This window comes from Mauremys reevesii, linkage group 13 (genome assembly GCF_016161935.1).
Source record: "Mauremys reevesii isolate NIE-2019 linkage group 13, ASM1616193v1, whole genome shotgun sequence".
NCBI classification, from domain to species: Eukaryota; Metazoa; Chordata; order Testudines; family Geoemydidae; genus Mauremys; species Mauremys reevesii.
In genome coordinates, this window is record NC_052635.1 from 48971281 (window position 1) to 48993975 (window position 22695).

Genomic DNA, 22695 nt, shown 5'->3' on the forward strand with positions numbered 1-22695 from the left:
CAGTTCCCCAGCAGCGCACTAGGGGCCTCCACACTGCTGAGAAGTGGGCACACACCAGTGGTTTCTACAGACTGGCAATGTGAATTCAGGAGTTCACAAGGATGTGGAAAAGCACTTTGAAGTCCTAAGTAGGAGAATCTGAGACAAGCACATAACCTCCCCCGCCCCATGCAACAGGATTACAGAGTCAGGTGCAAGAAAGGGCTCTCACACTTTCTCCTTGGCATCTGGCACTGGCCAGTGCCCAGAATAGCGATTGCTGAACAGCTCCGTGTGTGGATATTGTTATTCCATGCTAACAGTGGATCAAGCTACATTACAGAAAGGCATTCAGTGCAGAATAAGAGCATCCACCTGAGAACAAGGGAGGAATAGCTAGTGGTTTTCAGTCTACACTCTCACTAGCTTCCCTGTGAATTCCCCATGCAGGCAAGCCATAAGGCAGGTTACCTGAGGAAACAGACGACTTGCAACTCCTAGGAAAGGATCTATTTCAATTCAATGCTCAAGCTGGTTAGTGTCAAACACGCAACATCATATTTTTCCTGCCAATTTTATTAAAAAGTAATGTCCTCTTGTTAACAGCACAGAAAGAAAAACGCTCCAGAACACAAACCATTCAGGACAGAGAGTTGCTGCTCCAGGAACTGTGTTTTCTAAACAGTTTCTTCCTGTCCTCCCTCAGGAAGCCCCAGAGGCTTTAAAGGGGCGATGCATTCCCTTTGGCACTAGATAGGATCTAGTCAGAGAAGCCACATGCCCTAACACCACGCAACACTGGTTAAAAACCGGCTCAGGAATCTCCGCCTGATTTTCCACAAAAGCATCCAGTGCTGCTACTAAAATGTTTGGAAACTTATAAAAACAGAGGAGCCCTCTCAGCATTGCCTCCCCAACCTGTGACAGAACTCAACCTAACCAGCAATAAAATGGAGTCTGCAAAGCTCCAGCGGAGTGTAGAGACCCCACCCCCCACCAGGGAGCCTGCTGTACCCAATTCTGGGAGCGGGAGCTGCACGCAGAATAGGGTTTCTGTGGTTGGGCTGTGAAAGTTACAGTAGTCAACTGCCCCAAACCAAACAAAAACTTGTGTCACATGTAATAAACTGCTTGTAAATTTGGCTGCTGAGTCCAGGAGAATTGACAGAGCCTTTTAGTTCCCTATCCTGGCTTGAGTAGGAAGTTCTGGTGTTTGGGTTTGCCACTATATCCAGAACAAATGCTGGAAAGCTCCTCACGCCTGGGTATGGTGAGCAGATCCTTGCTGGCCTCACTAAGCCAGGAAGTCTTAGTCCCGGCTGTGGGAGTTCCACACTGCACTCACTGCCCAGCTTTACCTGGGGGTCAAGTCTTGCTCATGTTCCATGAGTTTAGCTGCTACAGCACCAACAGGGAGGTTTCCCCATATCTGGCTCATATGGTTTGTCTTTTTAAAACCACACACAAATACTGCCCACCCAAACCGCCGAGGAAGGTCTAACCACTAGCCACCCAACCCAGAACCATCCTAGAGTTCACACCACTGAGATGCTTGTAAGGGGGAGGGGAATCAGTCTCAGACTAACCCAGTTCAAGAAGCCACTTTGTTCTGATAAGCTCCTTGTGAAATTCTCTCCAGACTTGACTACAGACTGCAGGCATGGTGTAACATGCTGTGCAAACATTACTGTAGTGGCAACCACCAAGAGCGGGAAATGCAGGTGGGCTGGAATAGCAGCAATTTCCATCGAGGGCAAAATTCAACTACTCACAGAAGCTTCTGAACTCCTCTGTCACCTGGAGCAGAGCTCTCGTCTCCAAAGACAACTAACCCAACCCAGGGGAAGAGGGGCACTAGCAACACACTCAACAGCAATCCTACTGGAGCGAGTGCTCTAGCCACTGTGAAGGCAGAAGTGGCCTAGGGACAGCCAAGGACCCAGAGAGGGAGAGGACATGCATCTTCAAGGGCATTTGCCTTGGGTCTAGGACAAAAGACTCAAACAGCTACGAGTATGGTAATGGCAAAGGGAAGGGAAACTGGCTCTGCAGCTAGATGTTAATAGTGTCGCTGGTAGGAGCCCATGGGTTGCGGGGCTGAGGGTCCTGCTCGCCCCTGGGCCACTGTCTGGCTCACCAGATGGGAGAGCGCAGGGCCACTCTGGATTAGGGTGTCCAAGGCTTTCTGCACACTGGGGTTATCAAAGTTGATACCTGAAGAGGATACGGGCCTTTGAACAGCTATGTTGCCAGGGGTAGGCAGACGATTTTGGTGCTGACCATAGTGTACCTGGGCTGGCTGAGATGCTCCAGGTCTTGGGCCTGTGTTCCTTGTGGAGCCTGGGAGGGCAGGAAGCTGTGGACCAGGGACCTGTGTTCTCTGCTGAGACTGGTTTAAGCTTGCAGCACTGAGCTGCACTGCCCGTGCTTGATTGCTGGCTACATTCGCATAGTTTTGGTTCTGAGTGCCGCCTGAAGCGGCTGTGGAAGCTGCAGAGCTGCTGTTTGCTACAGCAGCCGCAGCTGCTGCAGCCGCAGCCCCACTGTTGAAGAGGCTAAGGATTTTTGCCTGCAGCTCCTGTTGGGGATTAGTGGAGGACACTGGAGCAGAGGTGGCAGAGGCCAGGGGCTGAGTGCTCTGATGAGTTTGAGAGCTTGGAAGGCTGGCCTGGCTGGTCATAGACGATCCTGAAGGCGCCCCAAGAGACTGTCTCGACAATGGAGCTGGAAAGAGAAAAGAAAAGGGTGAATTCTCTGCAGGCCCATCTGACCAGGCATCCTAGAGGAGCTCTGAGGGGTACAGTTATTAAGCCACGTAAGTCAATTACTGCCCTTTCCTCTAAACGGGTGGGACTGAACTACTCTGGGTGAGTGGGATGGAAGCAGAACACAGGCTATGTCACTTACAGAACCATCTCCATTCACATGACAAGTCTATTCAGTTGGTGTATCCCTGCAATCTCACAGAGAGAATCTGATGCCCCAGGGAGATCCCTGAATGATCAGAACAGCCTCAATACTCTAAGGCTATGTCTACTGCTAAGGGAGAGCTGGCATGTCATACTGGCAACATACTCCTCATGTGGGCGCAGCTGCACCTTCAAAGCTGTGCTTTCCGCCACTGTCCTAAAGCCACCTCCCACAAGCAAAACAAGCTACACAGGGAACAGCGCAGTTTTGCCAGTGTAACTATGCCCACATTAGAGGTTTCTACTGACGTAGCTCAGTCCTTCAGGAATCACGCCTTCACCCCCCGCCTAACCAACAGCTGAACCAGCAAAGTCTGGTAGCATAGACATGGCCTAACAGACATCTCTGCCTCAAAGGCCTGTTAAGGTACATAGCATCGGAGTGAACGTGACAGATAACTTACCCTGCAGAGAGTCAGTACTTCCTCTAAGTAGTCGTTCCTTCCTGTCTCTCAGGTAATTGATGACTTTATCGGTCTCTTCAGCAGTCAGATAGCGGTTGTCTGCCAGCAGGTTCAAGAGAGTCTGGATTCCTGGAGGATGGCCCCCTCTGACACCTTCCTCTATGGGTGGTGGGCGTTCGCGTTCCTGCAGAATTGCTTCATCTGCCATCTTGGCAGCCTGTCTGGCTATTTCTTCACGCTCCTTCTCTCGGGTCTCTGTCTTGTAGCGTTCATAATTCCTTGCCACCAGCACCATGGCATCAGCTTGGGGCATGTTGCGATGTTCTGCACAAAGAGAGGCTTTAACTATTTGGACCCCACTGATAGCAGGTGCAAGTATTAGGTGCTCCTTCTGCTGACCTGGATCAGCAGATCAGAGTGAACAGGCAGGAGCAGCTCTTAGTATCCAAGCTTGGGCTTGGAACATTTTCCAGCACCACTGATTGCAGCAGTGGTTCTCAACCAGGGGTAACACCTTTCATATTAGCCTGTTTAGCTGGTTGATACATAAGATCTTCCTCCAAACTCCCCTATTGGTAGGAAGAAAGCAGCTCTTTTCCTTACATTACATACAAATACAACTAACCACAACCAGGGGACGGTCTCTGCTACTTCGCCCCTAGCTCCCCTGAATAGCCCCAGTACCTGCCTCTCTTCTGCTGCTGCTCAGAGCTTTCCCAAACAACAGCAGAATATCACTCATGTGATCCTTCTCAGCTTCCTTGCTGCCACAGGTTTTAATAGAAACAGTGGGGAAAGCCACACTTGTGAATTTCACTCTGCTGATTCCAGACAAAGCTCTGATCAGCAGCAGTACTGGAGCAATAAGCAGCACAAAAAAACCAAAAAACAAAGTCTTTTGAGCCACATGATATATCATAAAACAAAACAGAGCACAAGCCCAACTGTTTCCTTTGGGGGCACCTTTAAGAAGGTTGTGGCCATTCATTCTGTCTCACAAGAAGAAAGGTGAATGGACCGGGGCAGAGATCTAAGAATTGGCACACTCTCTGAATAATACTTGCAGAGAAGGACTTCAGCATCTAAAGAAAAGCTGCCCAGAGCTTCACTCCAGAAATACTGGGATTTGCAGACAGAGCACAGAGCCAAACTGCTTTCCCTCACAGTGGGAAATCTGGGTTAACTTCAACATTGTTTCATACAGACATTGGGTCATTAATAGCTATTTATGTCACAGCAAGGAAGTGGTTTGTCTTGTGTGGTTTTCTGCTTGAGAGAAGAATCTCTGAGGCAGCATTGGAAGTGTTTCTAGCACTTCAGAGTGATGTGAACCAGCAGACCATTCTGGCCTCTGTACCTTGTGGTGTGCCAAACATGATATTAACGGTGCAGGAGCGGTGAACTTGGTGCTGCTGGGTGATGACAATGGCAAAAGGAGACCCTCCTCTGCCCACGTCCTCCAGGGCTTGAGTCAGTGACATTTCTGTGTTGAGGAAGATCAGATCCACCACCATGCCCAGATCCCGCACCTTCCGCCCCACTGACTCGGCATACTCCCTACACAAAGCAAAGGCAGTGCACGTTATAATATGCCAGCAATGTACAGAAACCCTCATGTGTTCACTTCCATCACCTCCAGGCTAATTTTTTGCATCAGTTTAACTCTGTTCAAAACTGAATTTAAGTTAAACTGATGATGCAACTTCTGTATGTGCACAAGCCCTAGAGAGCACAGGGCCCAGCAGCCTCCAGAAGAGCAGATACCGTGTCCAGCTACATTCAGCGTCTTTGGACAACAGGAACTGGAAGCCTGTGACGCCTGCATGCACCAAAAGCCATATTAAGCGCAACCAAAAATAGGGAGTATGGGTCAATTACTGGTCAGAGAGGAACTGGAATCTGCCTGCCTGGAGGGCTGGTTTTGTAAATCTTCCCTTAGTCACTTCTTTTGAGCTAAAAGTATGACTACACAACTAAGTTAGCATGAACCATTGATCAACAAGCTATAGAAAAGAACACAAATGCTTCAGAACCCAAGATTTAAAATCCCATCTCAGTCCTTCAGATTCATATATCTTAAGGCCAGGAGGGACCATTAGAACATCTTAGTCTGACATCCTGTATATCACAGGCTAGAGAATTTCACTCAGTTCCCCCTGTTCTGAGCCCAAGAACTTGTATACAACTAAAGCATCTTCCAGAAAGGCATCCAGTCTTGAAAACACCAAGAGATGGAGAATCCACCATTTCCCTTGGGAGTTTGTTCCACGGTTAATCACCCCGTTAACAATTTGCACCTTATTTCCAATTTGAATTAGTCTGGCTTCAGATTCCAGCCACTGGCTTTTGTTCTGCCTTTCTCTGCTGGATTAAAGAGCCCTTTAGTACTCAGTAATCAAGATACCTCTCAAACATTTTTGATAAGCTAAACAGATCCAGCTCTTTACGTCTTTCATTGTAAGGCATTTTCTCCAGCCCTCGAATCATTTCTGTCACTCTCTTCTGCTCCCTCTCTAATTTTCCAACATCTTTCTGACGATATGGACACCAGAGCTGGACACAGTAGCCAGCATCAGTCCCACCAATGCTGTACACAGAGGTACTATCCCCTCCCGGTTCGCTACTTCCGTTTATACAACCAAAGGTTGGCACTAGCTCCGAGACACACCAGGAGCTCATGCTGGGTTGTTTGACAAGAGTCTAGGTGTGCTAATGGACAGAGTCGAGATGCAGTCTGTAGATATGGCCTGTATTCTTTGTTCCCGTGTGTATGCTTCACATTTGGTTGTATTAAAACACATTTTGTTTAAGTGCCCCCAGCTCACCAAGAGATGCAGACTGCTCTGCATGACTGCCCTGCCATCATTACTTACCATTCTGCCAATCTTTCCATAATCTGCAGAAATTTTATATTTACTTCCAGATCATTAATGAAAATGTCAACTAGCATCAGGCCTACTACGGCTGCCCTTTAGACCCCCACTAGAAACAGCCCCATTTGATTATGGTTACCCACTGACAATTACTTTTTGGGATCTGTCAGCCAGTTTTAAATCCATTTAATGTGTGCCCTTATTGCTACGGCATGGTGCTAATTTTTAATCAATAATTAGTAATTCAATTAATAATGAAGAGAAGAGTAAGCACAGGCCATTTCATGTAGCCCTATATCAATGAAGTACCTGGCTGTTACAGGAAGTGTGTGGGGGAAACCCAGAGTAATAGATTTTCAAGACCAAAATACTTAGTTTTCCCCATCCCAACAAAAATAGAATATCTGCTGTCAAGAGAATTAAAGAAACTAATTGCAACACTCTTAAATGCTCAAAAGCTACTCTCCCGAATAGCAGCTACAATGGAAACTGCCCTGAAAATCCAGGGTAATTTTTATTCCAAGCAAATAGCGTCCCTCTATTCAGAGGATCACAACTGGTCACAGCAACTAGCTTCTTACTTTGTCTGCTTATTAACCACTATCACAGAACAGTCCACAGGCCTCTCTGAATCAAAGCGCCTCTTGATGTCCTCAAAGTACTGCCGGTATAGCTCCTCCCTGCGTCGCTCCTCGCGTTTCAGACGTTCTGAAAGAAAACCAGCCATGGAAATGGAGGAAGTGAATAATGTCAATCTAGCCACTTAGAGTTAAATAAATATATGGAGATATACCTATCTTATAGAACTGGAAGGGACCCTGAAAGGTCATCAAGTCCAGCCCCCTGCCTTCACTAGCAGGACCAAGTACTGATTTTGCCCCAGATCCCTAAGTGGCCCCCTCAAGGATTGAATTCACAACCTGGGTTTAGCAGGTCAATGCTCAAACCACTGAGCTCTCCCTGCCAGCCTGCCCAACTCCCATAGCAATCCAGTTTCAGAGGTGGATCCGCTGCACTACTCATTTCAGGGCTGGATGCAACCTTCCACCATCTCCAGCGGTAGAATATGAAAGCCTGCCTATAATACTATACTTGTTAAAAAAATTTGTATTGGAGGTGTGGGTTGGGGTGCGGTGGAGGGAGGAGAAGAAAACTGACCTTCTGCACTTAAAGGGGCTCTGTCAAAGTGGTCTCTGTAACGGTCATAATAAGGGTCATCTTTCCTCCGGTAATAGTCTTCCAGGCGAAGGTAACGGTCATAAGCATCATCTCTTCTGCAAAGTAAGTGATTCACAGCCTGTTGTATGTTCAGAAGTGAAAATTCCAGGCACCATCATCTCCTCCTCATGCAACCCCAACTTTCCCCAAGTAATGCATGCGAACACTACGTACCTGGCTATCCTCCAGACACAGCCAAACTACCACAATCTGTATGAGGACCAACAGGCCCCAATTTAATACCACCACCACAAGAGAGGCAGCAAATCAGTAGCGCTCCAATACCTGTACACGGGGTCCCGTGGCTCCCTCACATCCCGATAGCGATCATACACAGGATCCCGTGGGTCACGCAGGTCTCGAATGTCCCGGGGGTCCCGTAAGTCTCTAGGGTCCCTGATGTCCCGGGGCTCTCGCAGATCTCTAGGGTCCCTGATGTCCCGGGGCTCTCGCAGATCTCTGGGGTCCCGGTGGTCTCTAGCATCTCTGGGATCACGTACATCTCTACCTCGAATATCTCGAGCGTCTCTGGAATCCCGGCCATTTCTACCATCCCTTGGCTCTCTTCGTGGGCTCCCCCGAATAGGGGAGCGATCACGTCTCCCATCTCTGCCATCCCCGTACGCATATGGCTCTCTGAGGAAAGTACCAGGGAAATGCCATTAGACAAAAAGCACAAGCACTGTCAGCCCTAGACCTCTTACCTGGGGTGGCCACAGAAACCTTTCGCTCAGCAGCTGAATCCTCCCCTCCTATTCCCCATCGAAACAAACGCAGCGAGACAGGTCCAAAGGGTTGTGTCAAGGCATTTTGAAAAGGTTTCTTATTCAAATGCCTTGCACAGCCCAGCAAGCTCCAGAAAACACCCTATCTGGACCACCACTAGAAGTGCAGGATGTTTGTGCAAGACAAAGGCAGGCAGCTAAGAAACCATCACTCAAAGATGTCAGGCCTCACAGCCAGTGAGGAATTTTCAAGCAAAACATTTGTTTTTCAGACAACTGGTACGCAGAACCCCGGGTGTCTTGTCCTCCCATCCACTAGACACTGTAGTTAAATGTCAAAGGGACCATTTTAATTCACTGAATTGAAAAAGGAGAGCAGAATCCCTGAAACAATTCCATTGATATTGTCACGTTTATGAAAATGTGTGTTGTGATCATGAAGACCATATGGCTGGATTCTGTACAATGATGAGATGTTCCCTGAAAGAAATCAGTGTGACTGCATGATGCCCCATGTTAGGACAGTACTAACCGAGCCAGGTCTATATCACCAGCAGGATCATGATTCCCAATGGTACCTGAATATCTCCTCTCACTCAGGCTTTTGTAGTACAGCAGCATGCCATCTTCAGTCAGAAGTACACAGAAAGAGAGGTGAAAGACTGCATGCTTCTTTTTTCCAAAACAGAATTTGTTTTCCAGATAATGCTCTGTTTTCCAGATCTAGCATAGCCTTCAATCCACTCTAAGCCATAAACATATAGTACGTCTTAGGAATGGAAGTGCTGAGCTTCAAGCAGAGCAGTATGTACTCTCAGATGGCTAACATCTGCAGGACACTTACAATTGTGAGAAGAGAAACACTTGAAAGGAAGTATTTTATTGAGATTTTTAACCAACACTTCCAATTGCTAAATTCCCTTTGGCTAACTAGCCTAGTTCCTGAAGGAAGTACAGAACATGCTATTCTTTACTATCATGCTTTCACAGCAAGACGAAGGCAAGTCCCTCCCGTAAGTTCTACATTGCTGACAATTTCATTTCGGAATCAGTGGGAGAGTGAGTATCAGGATTAGCCAGCCAGAGGTTCAGGCTTCAATACCAAGTTGATGGATACCTACCAAACCCAGCTGATGATTACTTTCCTATGCCCCTCTTCTCTGAGCAGTGAGAAAGTTATGTGGATTCCATGTAATAACTTTGACCATCTGTATCTAAGGGATACACAGTATTCCCTGTGGTCTTTATTTATAAGCCAGATACAGTGTGTATCCTGTAACATGAACTATTGTTTTACCCACAGGTAATATATACAGTTTTTTCCAGTGATCAGAATGTATCGGCACCAGGGATGCAGTCTCCCTGTGATATACGAGAAGATGCACCATATTTGAACATGATCTATAGTGTAATCATCCTCAATATCAGGGAAACAGTTTTCCCTCCTGCTTTACACTTTATACAGACAGGATACAAAGCATATCCTCACCTACGATGTGCAGTGTAATCACACACAAGATTAGGGATACACACAGTATTCCCCACTCATTCTGCAGTATAACTAGAGGAAATACATCCTGTATTCTCATCTGTAATCTGCAGTGAAACCAGAGCAGATACCACTGCATCCACCTGGAATTTACAGTACAGTCAGACACAGGAATACAAAATATCCCATATCCTGCTGTAAGCCATAGGGTAGAATACAATACAACCACCCAAGACTGCAATGTAATTGCATTGTATATGGTATTAATTCCCACTCTGTTTACCTAAACAGGTATACAGGCCATATTCATCCATTATCTGGAGTGAGACATCATGAACAAGGATGCACAAAAGCGGTTTGCCCTTGATGCAAACACTCACATATAGCATCAGCTGCTGCTTGCTCAGACACTCCTGCTCACCTGATGCCCAAGGCATCGGCCTCTGCAAATCTGCTTGCACTCCTGTGGCATCAGCCTTCGCTTGCGCTCCTGTGGCGTTGCCTGATGCCCATAGCATCAGCCTCCGCAAATCTGCTGGCGCTACTGTGCCGTTGTCCGAACCCCAATGCCCAGCGGCATTGGCCTTGTGCTTGCATGTGCTCCTGCGCCATTGCCCGAACCCCAATGCCCAGTGGCATCGGCCTGTGTTTGCGTATGCTCCTGTGCCATCGCTTGAACCCCAATGCCCAGCGGCATTGGCTTGTGCTCGCACGCGCTGCTGTAGCATCACCCGTACCCTGATGCCCAGTGATTTTGGCCTCTGCTCTCACATGCTCCTGTAGCATTGCCCAATGCCCAGAGGCAGCGGCCTGTATTTGCATGCTCCTGCAATGTTGCCCGACGCCAAGTGGCAGCGGGCTCTATAAATCCACTTGTGCTCTGCAGTATAAATGCAGCAAATTTACAGTATCTGTCTGCATTCTGTATCCCCACACATTCAGGATTTACATGGGAAACCCCATACACTTCTGACTCCTTCTGTGAGGTCCAGGAAGGAATGTATTTGCCCAAGATCTCTAGTGTAACTGAAGGTAGTGTCGACCACAATCAATCACATAAACAGGGACACCCCTGTAACTGGACACAGCCATAAACAGTAGCCAACTGTGGCCCACTGTAGCTGTATGTACAGGAACATGGAATATCTACTGACACAGACAGGATACAATTTGCAGTGTAGCTGTGAAACATGGATGCTTCAGACTGGTTACATGTAGTGTTCATACAGTTCTCAGTACTAACATTGACATTACTCTCTCTGTGTACACAGCTCTGTAGTATTGCCAGAGAAGATGCATACTGTGTCAGAATATAACTGCAGTGTTCACCCACACTTCATAGTAAAACATGAACATTATTCAGGAGTCTCCTCCTGCAATGTAGTTAATTCCTGTGTCTCTTCTCAACCTGCTGCGTGACTGCACAAGAAGAGTGACACACAGGGACTGTACATATTGGGCCTATTTATTGGGGGAGGGATGTGTGGGAAAAGTAGGCAGATGCCCAGTATCCCCAATGTAACTGGACAGAGAAGGATGCTGATATGCTACAAGTGCACATGCAGAAAGTGTAGTGCATCCAGGGAAGTTCTCTCCCTGTGGTGTGCGTTGTCTGCATAATCATTTTCCAGGCTCATGTCAGCACTGGAAGCCTTCGACATCAGAAGATGTAAACTGCTGGTATTCTCTGTTGCACAGCATGGCGAATGCTATATACCCATTATATTCTCTATAGACGCCTTGTTTCCCTGACACTTAAGAGTCAGGAACAAACAGCAGTCCTTCCCCAACAAATTTCACACAACCTATGCTGCAAAATGCAGCATCCAGTTGTAGTCACAGCAGTAAACACAAGGTTTCCCTTGTGCCTCCTGAGCTGTTAGAACCAGTGAGGCCCTTCACATATGGAAGGGATGGTCACATTCTAACTGTTCACTTGAGTGCCTCCATGCTGTTGGGGAGGTGGTGGTGAGGGAAGAAAACTAGACATTTAGCAGAGGAAGGAGGGCTTGTACCTAAAGCCTAACCTTCCTAGTATAACTCACTGCTTCCAGGTACTTTACCTTCGTGATGGGCTGGACCTTGATGAAGCCTTATTCATATTTCTTCTTTCCGCTGCTTTATTAATATCTGAAAAGAATAATCAACCCATCTGTTCAATGCTATGGAACAAAAAAGAGATCGTCAGCACATTTTAAATTAAAGCAATAAAAGTTCAAAGACAGCCATATGGTGCAAGGAAATCCATTCAGCCAAGAGGCATTGTCACTTTAATTATTTTTATTACAATTAAGATAGTACAATGCAATGGGTTGGTCATGGATTACTGTGATTTCCAACTAAAAGAAGTGGACAGTTTGTATGAAATTCTATCCCTTTATCATGTTTAGACCCATGTCCAGACTCCTTGTCCCATAAGAGACCACCACCTCTTTCTCCTGTAGTCTGTGGACCAACAGCATGCAGCTCCATGGATTCCAGGAGAAAAAGTAAAGAGTCAGACAATCCTTCGTGAATGGAAAGCTGTTGGCTAGTACACTTCATCTCAAAATTCAAAGCCAGTCCTGTTCGATGGAGGAGGATGCTGCTATCCTTCTGGAAAAGAACCCAAGGGCTCTCAAAAACAAGTTCAATTGACTTCCAGGGGACTGTTGTGACATCAAATTGTACAATCTCCACCACTCAGGCAGAAGGATCCAAGGGACTTGAAGTAAAAACTACCCCATGAAGTGAACTTCATGCAGTCATAACACCATCAAGTCAATGTGATGCAAATAAATGCAACAGATCAGACGTTTGAAAATTGTTAATGTCTGAGTAACTGCACAGAAAATGTTCCTTGAAGCGTTCTGAGTGGAACACACAAGAGAACTAGGGAGCCACAAGGCTGTAACCAATTCAAGAACACAAGTTCAGTCAAAACGGCTGATAATATTAGTCTGGAGAGAAATGATGAAAACATCCATGGTAGGAGACAGAGGATGAGATTATCATCTGAATGTGGGCAAGAACAAAACCACTCCAGAGTAATGGTTGGTTTAGGACGTTTTGTTCTCAGTCATGAGAACCTTTAAAAAAAAGAAAATCACCTAAATGCTACATGTACCACTTGTTTGAGGATTTAACAGTATAATTAACAGTAACGACTAGGTATTTAAATAATGTATAGCTTTCAATTTTCCTGCAGTTGGAAAAGACAAAAACAAAAAAAACAAGGCATGTAGACTTCTGTAAGCAGAAACTTGGTGGCTTTACTATCTACCTTCATTTCCCAAGCTTTTCATGATGAATTTTAGTTAAAATTAAAATTAAAACAAAGATGCTAGTTTCAATCTTCATTCTTACTCTAAACAAGAAAGGATGTGTTCTCTCTTTTGACAGTGAATGAAAAGGCAAATACCATTTGTGCATTAAGTAGTGGTAACCAAGAAACAAGTGGCATAAAAATTCACAGGATATTACTTGAGACAGATACATTAGGTTAAGAAATGGATGGATGTTTTGTCTATTTAACGTGGCCACTTTCTACCATATCTACCTTTAGATATGCTGGACATTTATTCTCTGAACAGATCTATTTATCAGGGAGACAATTAAAGGAGTTTCAGTGTATCTGTAAAAGTATTTTAGTGCAATGCAAAAATGGGGTTAAACTGTTTGGTTTCTTCTAAGAGGTCCCTATGTGTTCATGACATTCGACTTTAGCACACAAAAAATGTACATCTAACGTAGTCCTGTTTTCACTGCATTTTGACTTTTCACAGCAGGACCAGATGTAACCCTTTAAGTGCAACACTATCGGCTTCCTTAGTTTAAGATTTTATAAGTCTTCAAACTGGACATACATTTAAAGGATTCTTCTCTTCTGAAAAATGGACAGTTTTCAAGAAAACTTTATTTGGTGCCATCAGCATTTACAGATTAAATATTTAACATTTACAAAACACCTTTTGAAAAAAATTAAAATCTTTTGTTTTGGAAGATTTTCATAGATTTTAAGGCCAGAAGGAACTGTTGTGATCATCTAGTCTGACCTTATGCATAACACAGGCCTTAGGATGTTCTTGACTTAATTTCTTCTTTCAAATACAGTAGCTGTAGTTGCACTACAGCATAAGACGTTTTTCTAAAATGTATCTTGATTTAAAAATGTACAGTGACGAAGAATCCACCACAACCTTTGGTAAGTTGTCACAATGGTTAATTACTCTCACTGTTAAAAATTTGCACCTTATATCTAGTCTGAATTTGTCTAGTTTCATCTTCCAGCCAATGATCTTGTTATACCTTTGTCTACTAGACTGAAGAGCCCTCTATCAAATTTCTGTTCCCCATGTAGGTGTATTTACAGACTGTGGTGACCACCCCTTGACCTTCTCTTTAAGTTAATTAGACTGTGGTCCTTGGGCTTTACCAAAAGGCATGTTTTCTAAGCCTTTCATCATTCTCCTGGCTCTTCTCTACACCTTCTCCATCATCTGAATTGTGGACACCAGAACTGTACACAATATTCCAGTACTGGTCACACCAGTGCTGAATAGAGAGATAATATTAACTACCTAACTCCTATACAATATTTCCCTCAACACTGCATTAGCCCTTTTTAGCCACAGCATCACGCTGGGAGCTCATGTTCATCTGATTATCCATTGCTCCCCAAGTCTTTTACAGAGTCATTGCTTCCCAGGATAGAGACCCCCATCCTGTAAGTACAGCCTTAATTCTTTGTTCCTCTAAGACCCTACATTTGGCTGTATTGAAACACATTGTTTGCTTGTGCCCAGTTTACCAAGCAATCCAGATCATTCCATATCAGTGACCTATCCTCAATTATTCCACTCCCCACATTTTTGCAGATGACACAAACTATCAATAATGATTTTATATTTTATTCCAGATCACTGATATAAATATTAAATAGCATAGGGCCTAGAACTTATACCTGTGGGACACCACTATAAAAACACATCCAACTCTACGATCATGCCCCATTTACAATTATGTTTTGAGGCCTATCGGTTACCCAGTTTTTAATTCATTTAATGTGTACCCATGTTGATTTTATATTGTTCTAGTTTCTTACTAAAATTACTGTGCAGAACCAAGTCAAACGTCTTTCAGAAGTCTATTACATAAACACTACTGCATTTATCAACCAAACTTGTAATCTAATAAAAAATATGGAACTAGTTTGACAAGATCTATCTTCCATAAACTCATGCTGACTGGCATTAATTGGATTGCCCTCCTTTAATTTGGTATATTCCATTATTTTGCCTGGATCAGTCTCAGCTGACAAGTTTATAATTAGTCTGGTCATCCCAGTTACCCTTTTTAAATATTGGCACAGCATTATCTTTCTTCCAGTCTTCTGGAACCTCCCTAGTTTTCCAAGACATCAAAAAAATCAACATTAATGGTCCAAAGAGCTCCTCAGCCATGCAAGTTATCCATATCCCCTGATCCAAAAGCATCCAACCTTAAGGAGGATGTTAAACAGCAGCTACTAGCCACAATGGAAAGTAGTTCTTTATCATGGTATGATATGATTACATTTGGCTTTTCCCCCCCAAATACAGGACAGAAATATTTATTGAACATTGAACTGCCTTTTTTGCATAACTGACAATTCTACCATTTCCATTTAGAAATGGGCCAATACCACTGTCAGGATTCCTTTCATTTCTAATATACTTCAACTCCTCCTTACTGTCCTTAACTCTGCTGGCCACAGATTTCTCCTGTATTCTCTTGCTTCCTTCATCAATTTTAATTCACATTTTTCTGTTTAAATTTTCTCTCCAGTTGACTTGATTAAATTGTTTTCTGCTTTGTGAAACTGATCCTTGTAAAATACCAAAATGCTTCATATTTATATTTATTCTGTTTGCACATAAATATAATCAAGTCATGATCACTTTCACCTAACCAACCACACTAACTTTTAGTTATGTGATCAATTCCCTTTATCTATCAAGATGAGGTCTAACATACAATAACAAAGGATTTAAAAAATGAAGTTCAGTAAGGGCCGGTGAACACTCGAGATTTTTTGATTTAGCACCAACTACTTGTTATGATGTGCTTTACATATGCGTATAGTGCTATTTACATACTAAAATATAAAAATAAATTTGGAGAAAGATCAAGATATCAAGAGGGAGCAGAGTAATTGCTGTACCACACACAAAACTAGAACAAAACTCAAAAAATATACAGTGCCTAATACAAATTTAGACTAATATTCAAGGCAGGTTTCACACAATGATCTTTCCACAGATCTTTAAAAGAAAAAGCCTTCTTTCTACCCAAATGCATGCTGGCATCAGAACGAGTAGCATGGAGCAGTTTTCCTTACCTAATCTATACCCTTTAAAAAGGCGACCCTTCTCACCGTCCAGAGCGGCCTGGACGTCTTCTAGACGTTCATACTGCACGAACCCATAGCCATGGAACATGCTGAGGGCTGGAAAAATTAATAGCAGGGCAAGACCAGTTACAACTAAGGGACAGTACTACCACATGCAGGCCATTATATAAACCCCACAGGGCTGAACAAGCAAAGGGACTTTACCCAAGAACATCTAGCCAAGCTTAATAGGAACACTCAAATAAGTTAACCAGGACCAAAACGAAGGAGAATTTACAAAAAATGGAAAATAAAGTTGCTACGGCTATTATGAAATGCTATATAACTGCCCAACTTCTTCTGACAAGACAGTGACCAAAAAGGCACTAAAGTGACCAAGATCCAATTAAGAGAATACGAGAGCCCTAGAAAGTATAGACTTGTTTGGTATAGTACCATACTGCAAACCCAGAAGGATAAAAGAGAAACTGCCATAGCTCTAACTTGCCTTAGGCTTCAGTTGTACTAAAAGAAGTTAGTTTTCAGGGAAATGCAGATAAAGAAAAATGTCACTAAAGGTCACTTTTTTCACTGTCACCCTTCATTATCATCAGATGTGGCATGAAAATTAAGTTTCTGACTATGATTTCCCAGCCATAACAAAATAAAATACTAACCCCTGATTTTGCCATATTTTGAAAATATTTCTTCCATTTCTTCACGGGTCATGTGGTCTGTGGGCAAATTGCCGACAAAAAGTCTTCTCTCTAAATCCTGTGGATTGGTGCTGTTAGTGAAGTCGCTCTGTTTGATGCTATTGCTCGTGCGTCCTCGAGCCATTTTGTTTTCGTTCCAAATGCAACACTTCGCAAAAAAGAAAAATGGCCATGCATATCATTTCACATCCACGACAATTACAATTACATTGGAACAAGGTTAAAGTTAACATGTTTGCAGACTAGAGGCCAATAGAGTCTGCCTTAAGCAAACTGCATTCAAGAGAAATCCTTACACAGATGATTTGGAAGTTTGGCAGAGAACTGTATCTTACGTCGTGTTGGGTTTGATCTTTCTGTCCCGCTAAAAAGGAAATTACCAGCCTAAACTCTTAATTTTAAATCCATGACTGATCACTCTAAGGATATGTTTTCATCAGTTCAATTCCAAACTAAGGAATATTTAAAGAAAACAGTAATTTTATATAGGAACATCCAGTCAGTAAATCTAATTAGTGAGTAACTATCTTAAGCTTCTCCACAGGGCCCATCACTGCAGCATCTAAGCATTCAGTACATTGGTAAAAAAAATACTAATTAAACAGATAAACAGGAAACAGACATCTTGACAGTAGCAATGTAAAATGAGACAAATATAACAGCACTGGCATGAATGAAAAAAGATTTTCAAAAATCCACAGTGAATTAATTAAAAAATATTTTGAGTTGACAGTAATTGAATCACTTAACCAAAAATATATAAAGTAGAATGATCTAATCAGTGAAAATCTGATCTCCCATTCATACCAACATTGAGGTTCATTTCCTATGTCCCAATCTGCTTCCCCAGCAAGAAGTCATCTCCTACTGAAGCTGGGTCTAAAAATTCCCCAATGTACAAAGACTCCCCACTTATTCATCTCCACCAGTAATATCTACAGTAGAATTTTATAAACATTCTTTACTGTAGACAAATCTAAAGATACCAGCAACATCTCCTGGGGACTGTGATACATTGGTCTAATTTTGGTTTCGGGGTTTCATGTGGGTCAGAGTGGATTAATTTAAATCACCGAGTGGAAAGCTCAATTTTAATGAACTTTTCCATTTGTACTTGAGTTATTTTCTAAAGAAAAGTGCACTTGCATTGATTATATCAATCATTAAAACATGTTGATTTACAACTAAAAAAACCTTTACATTAGCTTCTATATACCTTCTTGCTACCTAGGTGGGTATACTATAACAATAGACCTTTAAGCAATTATTAAGCTTATTATTTTCTTAATCTTAATTGTACCTTTTTAGTAAGTTAAAAATGGTGATATATTGTTTATTTACTAGATAATTAACTTTTTGCACATAATTTATGTCCAGGTGTATTAGAATAACTGGAATTTAATTAAACGCACAAAACATCATATAAAATTTATAAAAGCAGCAAAGAATCCTGCTTTTACAGATCCAGACTAACACGGCTACCCCTCTGATACTATAAAATTTATGTTATTAAACAAAACAAGCCCTTAATACAGTATAACCTATTGTGCCATATTTATAAACCTTGACCTCAAAAGTTAAGTTTTCGCCCGGATCTCTTTTTATATAAAAAGCAGCTTCTAACTCCAAGTTTTTGATAGCTGCTCATAGATTCAGCATATTTATTTTTTATTTAAATGTTTTAAGAGAGTATAAGTAGTTTAGGCCTAACATACTGTATTATTTCAGATTTCATTTGAAACAAGTTTAATTTAAAAAAAAAATCATCACAAACTTAAAAATCCAATTTAAATTAAAAAAAATCTGATTTTTTTAAATTTTCAAATAAAATTGTTGAATTTTATCCAGCCTGGTGGGGGTGCTGGGTGGTGTTGGACGCTTTGATATACAGAAGGTCAGACTACATGATCTGGTGGTCCCTTCTGGCTTTAAACTCTCACTCTAAGAGATACTGAAACTATCACAGCTAACATATAGGCAGGGTTTAAAGCTTTAGGTTAAAAGAAAGGAAAAAAAAATCAGTAAAACCCTAAAGCAAAAGATTCAGAATAGGCTTAAAGACACTAAACATTAGTCTCTGAAAATAGGAAGTTGGTTAAAATCCCTCTATTAAACTTCTCCCACATGGAGAGTTCATCCCCAGGACTGATGAGTGGGGTTTTTTAAATGGGGTGGGAGTTTATTTTGGGGGTGGGAGGGGTGAAAATTAAGAAATTACTTGGAAAAATAATTGTGAACACACCAATAAAATCCTTTTATACTTAGTTATGAGTCATAGTTTGACTAGTTCAGCAACCACAAATCTTAATTATAGTCAGTATAGTTTTCTTTTAAGACTAGCCTCTGGATAAGCAAGTTAGACTCCTTAAAAGATAAAATGGGTTTGCACTGTTTTTCTAGTGCCATATAATTGTGCCAGAAAAAAAAAAAGCGGCATTCTCCATCACAAAACCACTCCAGAATTTGTAATATCAAGGGACCTTTTCTGAAGGTCATTCACACCTATGTTCATAGTAAGTTTGAAAAGCTGGTAACAATATTTGTTTCACTTACACATTTAAAAGTGAACTGCAAAGGGAAAAGATGTGCTTGTGTCAATTTTTGCTTCTTTATAATGTATAAAGAATGCCTGAAAGGGCTGTTTATTTACCTTCAGTATCAGAAATACCACATCAGGAAGATTAGCTGAGTGTTGACACTCATCAGTTGAAGAGGTAGGTGGTGAGAATATTTAATGAGTTTTTCTTGAAACTGTTTTCAGGAGTTTTAAAACAAACAGGTGTAAAACAAGAGTTTTAAATTGTCAAAGTAAAAATCCTTTCCCCCTACTCAACTGTCCAAGTTTCAATCTCTTGAGATGTCATAACCCTACTAATCTCCAGGTGTCCATAGTCCTACAGCAAAAGCAGGCTGGAAAAGATCTTGATTTCTAATATAAAAAACATGCAGAAAATCTTTAGGATGAAAAAGTCTGTTCTTTCAGCATCATAAAGAAGCAAAAAAAGGACACACTTTTCCTTTTTCAGGTAACCTTTGAAATCTGCATGTCCCATATGTTAAACTCTACTTTAAAAAGTAGGTAGTATAGGGTTTGAATGTGAGACTATTTAATGTTCACAGCTGCTGTCTTCTCCTCTTAGTTGAAGACATGGGTAAGGTCAGTTTCTTAATATTGAGACCATCAGAGTCATGTCCCAGCTGCAGGGATACTGCTTCAGGAAAACGAATGATTTCCCCATTCAGCTTCCTTCTAATAATCCAACTAAGGGAGGCTAAGGAAGGAGACCCTCAGTAGTTAGTGGAAGGAGTCCAAGTGTTGATCGGGGGCACAAGCACAGGTCACTTGGAAAGAAAGCATAAAAAAATAAATCTCAGAGTGGCAATGCACTGAACCCAGTCCTCTGCTAGAAAGTGGAAACTTGTCTATGATGTAGTGGCAGAAAGTAAATAGCAGGAATTTGATTCTGCCCTAGGAAAAGCAGCTCTTCCTCCAGACAGATGGCTTTGGGTCAGACAAGCCAAAGGAGAAGGAAAAGAGCAGGTGGGAAGAAAGCTGAATGGGAGAATTTCACTCTCTTAGAGCAGGGTTTCTCAAACAGGGATCGCCGCCGGGCCAGTGTGTTTACCTACCCGTCTGCAGGTCCAGCTGATTGTGGCTCCCACTGGCTGCATATCACTGCTCCGGGGCAAATAAACACACCGGCCCAGCCCGCCAGCGGCTTTCCCTACACAAGCGGCAACCCCTGTTTGAGAAACCCTGTCCTAGAACACTGTACTCGGCTGTTGTTTCTGTTCTACTGGTGGGATGAGTAAACACACCATACCTTCCTCTCCCTGCTTTTTTGCTCCTGCCTTTAGACAAAAAGCAGTAAATGTTAGAAATGGCAAATCTCTCTAATCTGTTTACAAAACTAAGGGTTTAACATTTCACAAGCACGTTTGTACTTTCTGGCCTAGTGACAGAGAAGAAAGTTGGATATACCACCATATTCTATATCACTGAAATAACATATGCAAGTTTGTAAAAGCACAGCTACAAAAAATTACTAGACACCAACTGGCTAGAGGACCATAACTTTCATGGCTACCTCTAGCTAATAGTGATGGTGACCTCAGGGCAGGCTAATACCATGGCAAGAAGTCCAGCTCATCCTTCACCATCTTTTTAACTGTCACAAATGTGGGGAAAGAGTTCTGTATTTGCTAAGGAAGTGCCACCCCCAGACCTTGCTAGGGGCTCCACATTTTGTATGAGGCTTAAGCTAGTAGAGATCTTAAATCTGAAGTTCCATCCAATTAACCACTGGGAGAGATTGCCTATCCAAAGCCTCCTGGCTGTTGCAAGGATTGGGGAGAAGGTCTCTGTTAGGCTATATCTACACTAGCACTTTTGTCAGTAAAACTTATGCCCCTCAGGGATGTGAAAACAGCAGACCCTTGCCTAACGTAAGTTGCACTGACAGAAGTGCCGGTGTAAACAGTACTATGTTGGTGGGAGACACTCTCCCGTCCGCATAAAGAGGCTACACAGGAGACCTGTATTGCTACAGCTGCGCCGCTGTAAGTTGTGCCACTGTAAGGTCTCTAGGGTAGACACAGCCACAGTCTATCCCTTCCCACACCCTTTTTGGTGCCCTCCTCATCTATGAATAATGCCAGTGTCTTTGGCTGTGCTCCTGCTCATGGCTTTTCCAAGCAGCACAGTGTAAGACACAAACTTGACATTTTCACTGCTGTTCACCCAAAAGTGTATTAAATTCATGCTGCTTTGCAAAGCTCTGAGGAGCAGAGGTAATGCAGGCTAAGGACACGTATTGATGGGAAAAGAGTTTAATGCAATTGGAAAAACACCTAACTCAATTGTATTCAAGCGACTGAAAACCACGTCTCCAGGAAAAATTCATAATACTAATCACATTCAGTCTGCATATGGCAGTTTTCCCCCCTCCCAAGGTAAAACTAGAAACCTTTTTTAAAGTAAAAACAAATTCCACAGCAATTAATTGGACACTTTTTATTTGCTAGAAAAAGTTTCCCTATTTGCTACTAAACCTGTCCACGAGGGGATTCAGGAGCAAATACATTTGATTACAAGATGCAGCATATTGATCCTGAAACATTACCCAAATCGGTGTGTATAAAAAGCTTGACCACAACTGAGCAGTTTTACATCCGCTGGGGGAGGAGGGGAAATGAGCAGTGCAGGAAGCCAAGAAAAATGAACACATGTCCCCAAAAGTTTATTTTTAAATACAGGTTTTTATTCAAATATTCACATGCGCTTATAAAGGCGTCTCATCCGCGATCATCTTCCAGGGCAAGAGGAGACGGGTGCAGTTCAGCGCCTTCTCGCAAGGTGCAGGCCGGGGCTGCGGCCCGTCTCCGCGGGACACTCGCGGCCGCACTTCCGCGCGGGCTTCCTCGCCTCGAGCGCACAAGGCTCCACCTGGTGAAGTTCGGAATCGGCTCCTTGCCGAGCTCGAGCCGCCCCGGCGAGCCCGGGCCTTCCGCCTGAGCGGGCGGGGCCCGATCCTCCGGGCTCACGGCCCCGCGACCAGCCCGGCTTGGGCCGCTCCCGGGCGGCGGCCCTGACACGCGGCAGCCTGCCGAGCCGCCCCCCAGCCCGAGAGGCGGAAGCCCGAGGAGGCGGCCCGGCCTTCGCCAGGCCCCGGGGCGCCGCCGCCCAGGCCCGCAGGGAGCGGAGGCCCCGGGGCCGCCCGGCCCCTCTCCCCACCCGCTGCACTTACCGCTGCTCCGGAGCCCGCTCTCCGCCTCAGGCCGCCGCTCAGCTCCGCCGCGAGGACAAAGGCGCCAACCGACCCGCCCAACCGCCACTGTGCCGCACGGCGAGGCGCTGCCGTGCCGGAAAGGGGGGGGGGGGGCGCTGCGACAGCCCCGCGATTTACGGCAGGCCCCAGAGACAGTCACGTGCCGCTTCCGCCATGACAGCGGAGGCAACGTTGTGGGGGCAGC

At 43.7% G+C, this 22695-nt stretch overlaps 1 protein-coding gene across 4 annotated transcripts; it reads right to left on the reverse strand.

Annotated features, from left to right (window-relative positions):
• Positions 1-537: 537 nt before the first annotated feature.
• NCOA5 (nuclear receptor coactivator 5) lies at positions 538-22695 on the reverse strand. Of its 4 annotated transcripts, none has more exons than XM_039497203.1 (10): positions 22470-22695; positions 16684-16870; positions 16016-16123; positions 11721-11787; positions 7729-8079; positions 7384-7499; positions 6807-6933; positions 4710-4909; positions 3357-3676; positions 538-2707 (listed from the first exon to the last, which is right to left on the reverse strand). In XM_039497203.1, the coding sequence occupies exons 2-10, from the start codon at positions 16844-16846 to the stop codon at positions 2039-2041; spliced, it is 2121 nt and encodes a 706-aa protein (XP_039353137.1). In that variant the 5' UTR covers positions 16847-16870; positions 22470-22695; the 3' UTR covers positions 538-2038. The 4 variants fall into 4 exon arrangements, with proteins under 4 accessions (XP_039353137.1, XP_039353136.1, XP_039353138.1 ...); XM_039497202.1 differs by having other exon boundaries at positions 538-2703; positions 3353-3676; positions 22470-22693; XM_039497204.1 differs by lacking the exon at positions 16016-16123 and having other exon boundaries at positions 538-2703; positions 3353-3676; positions 22470-22693.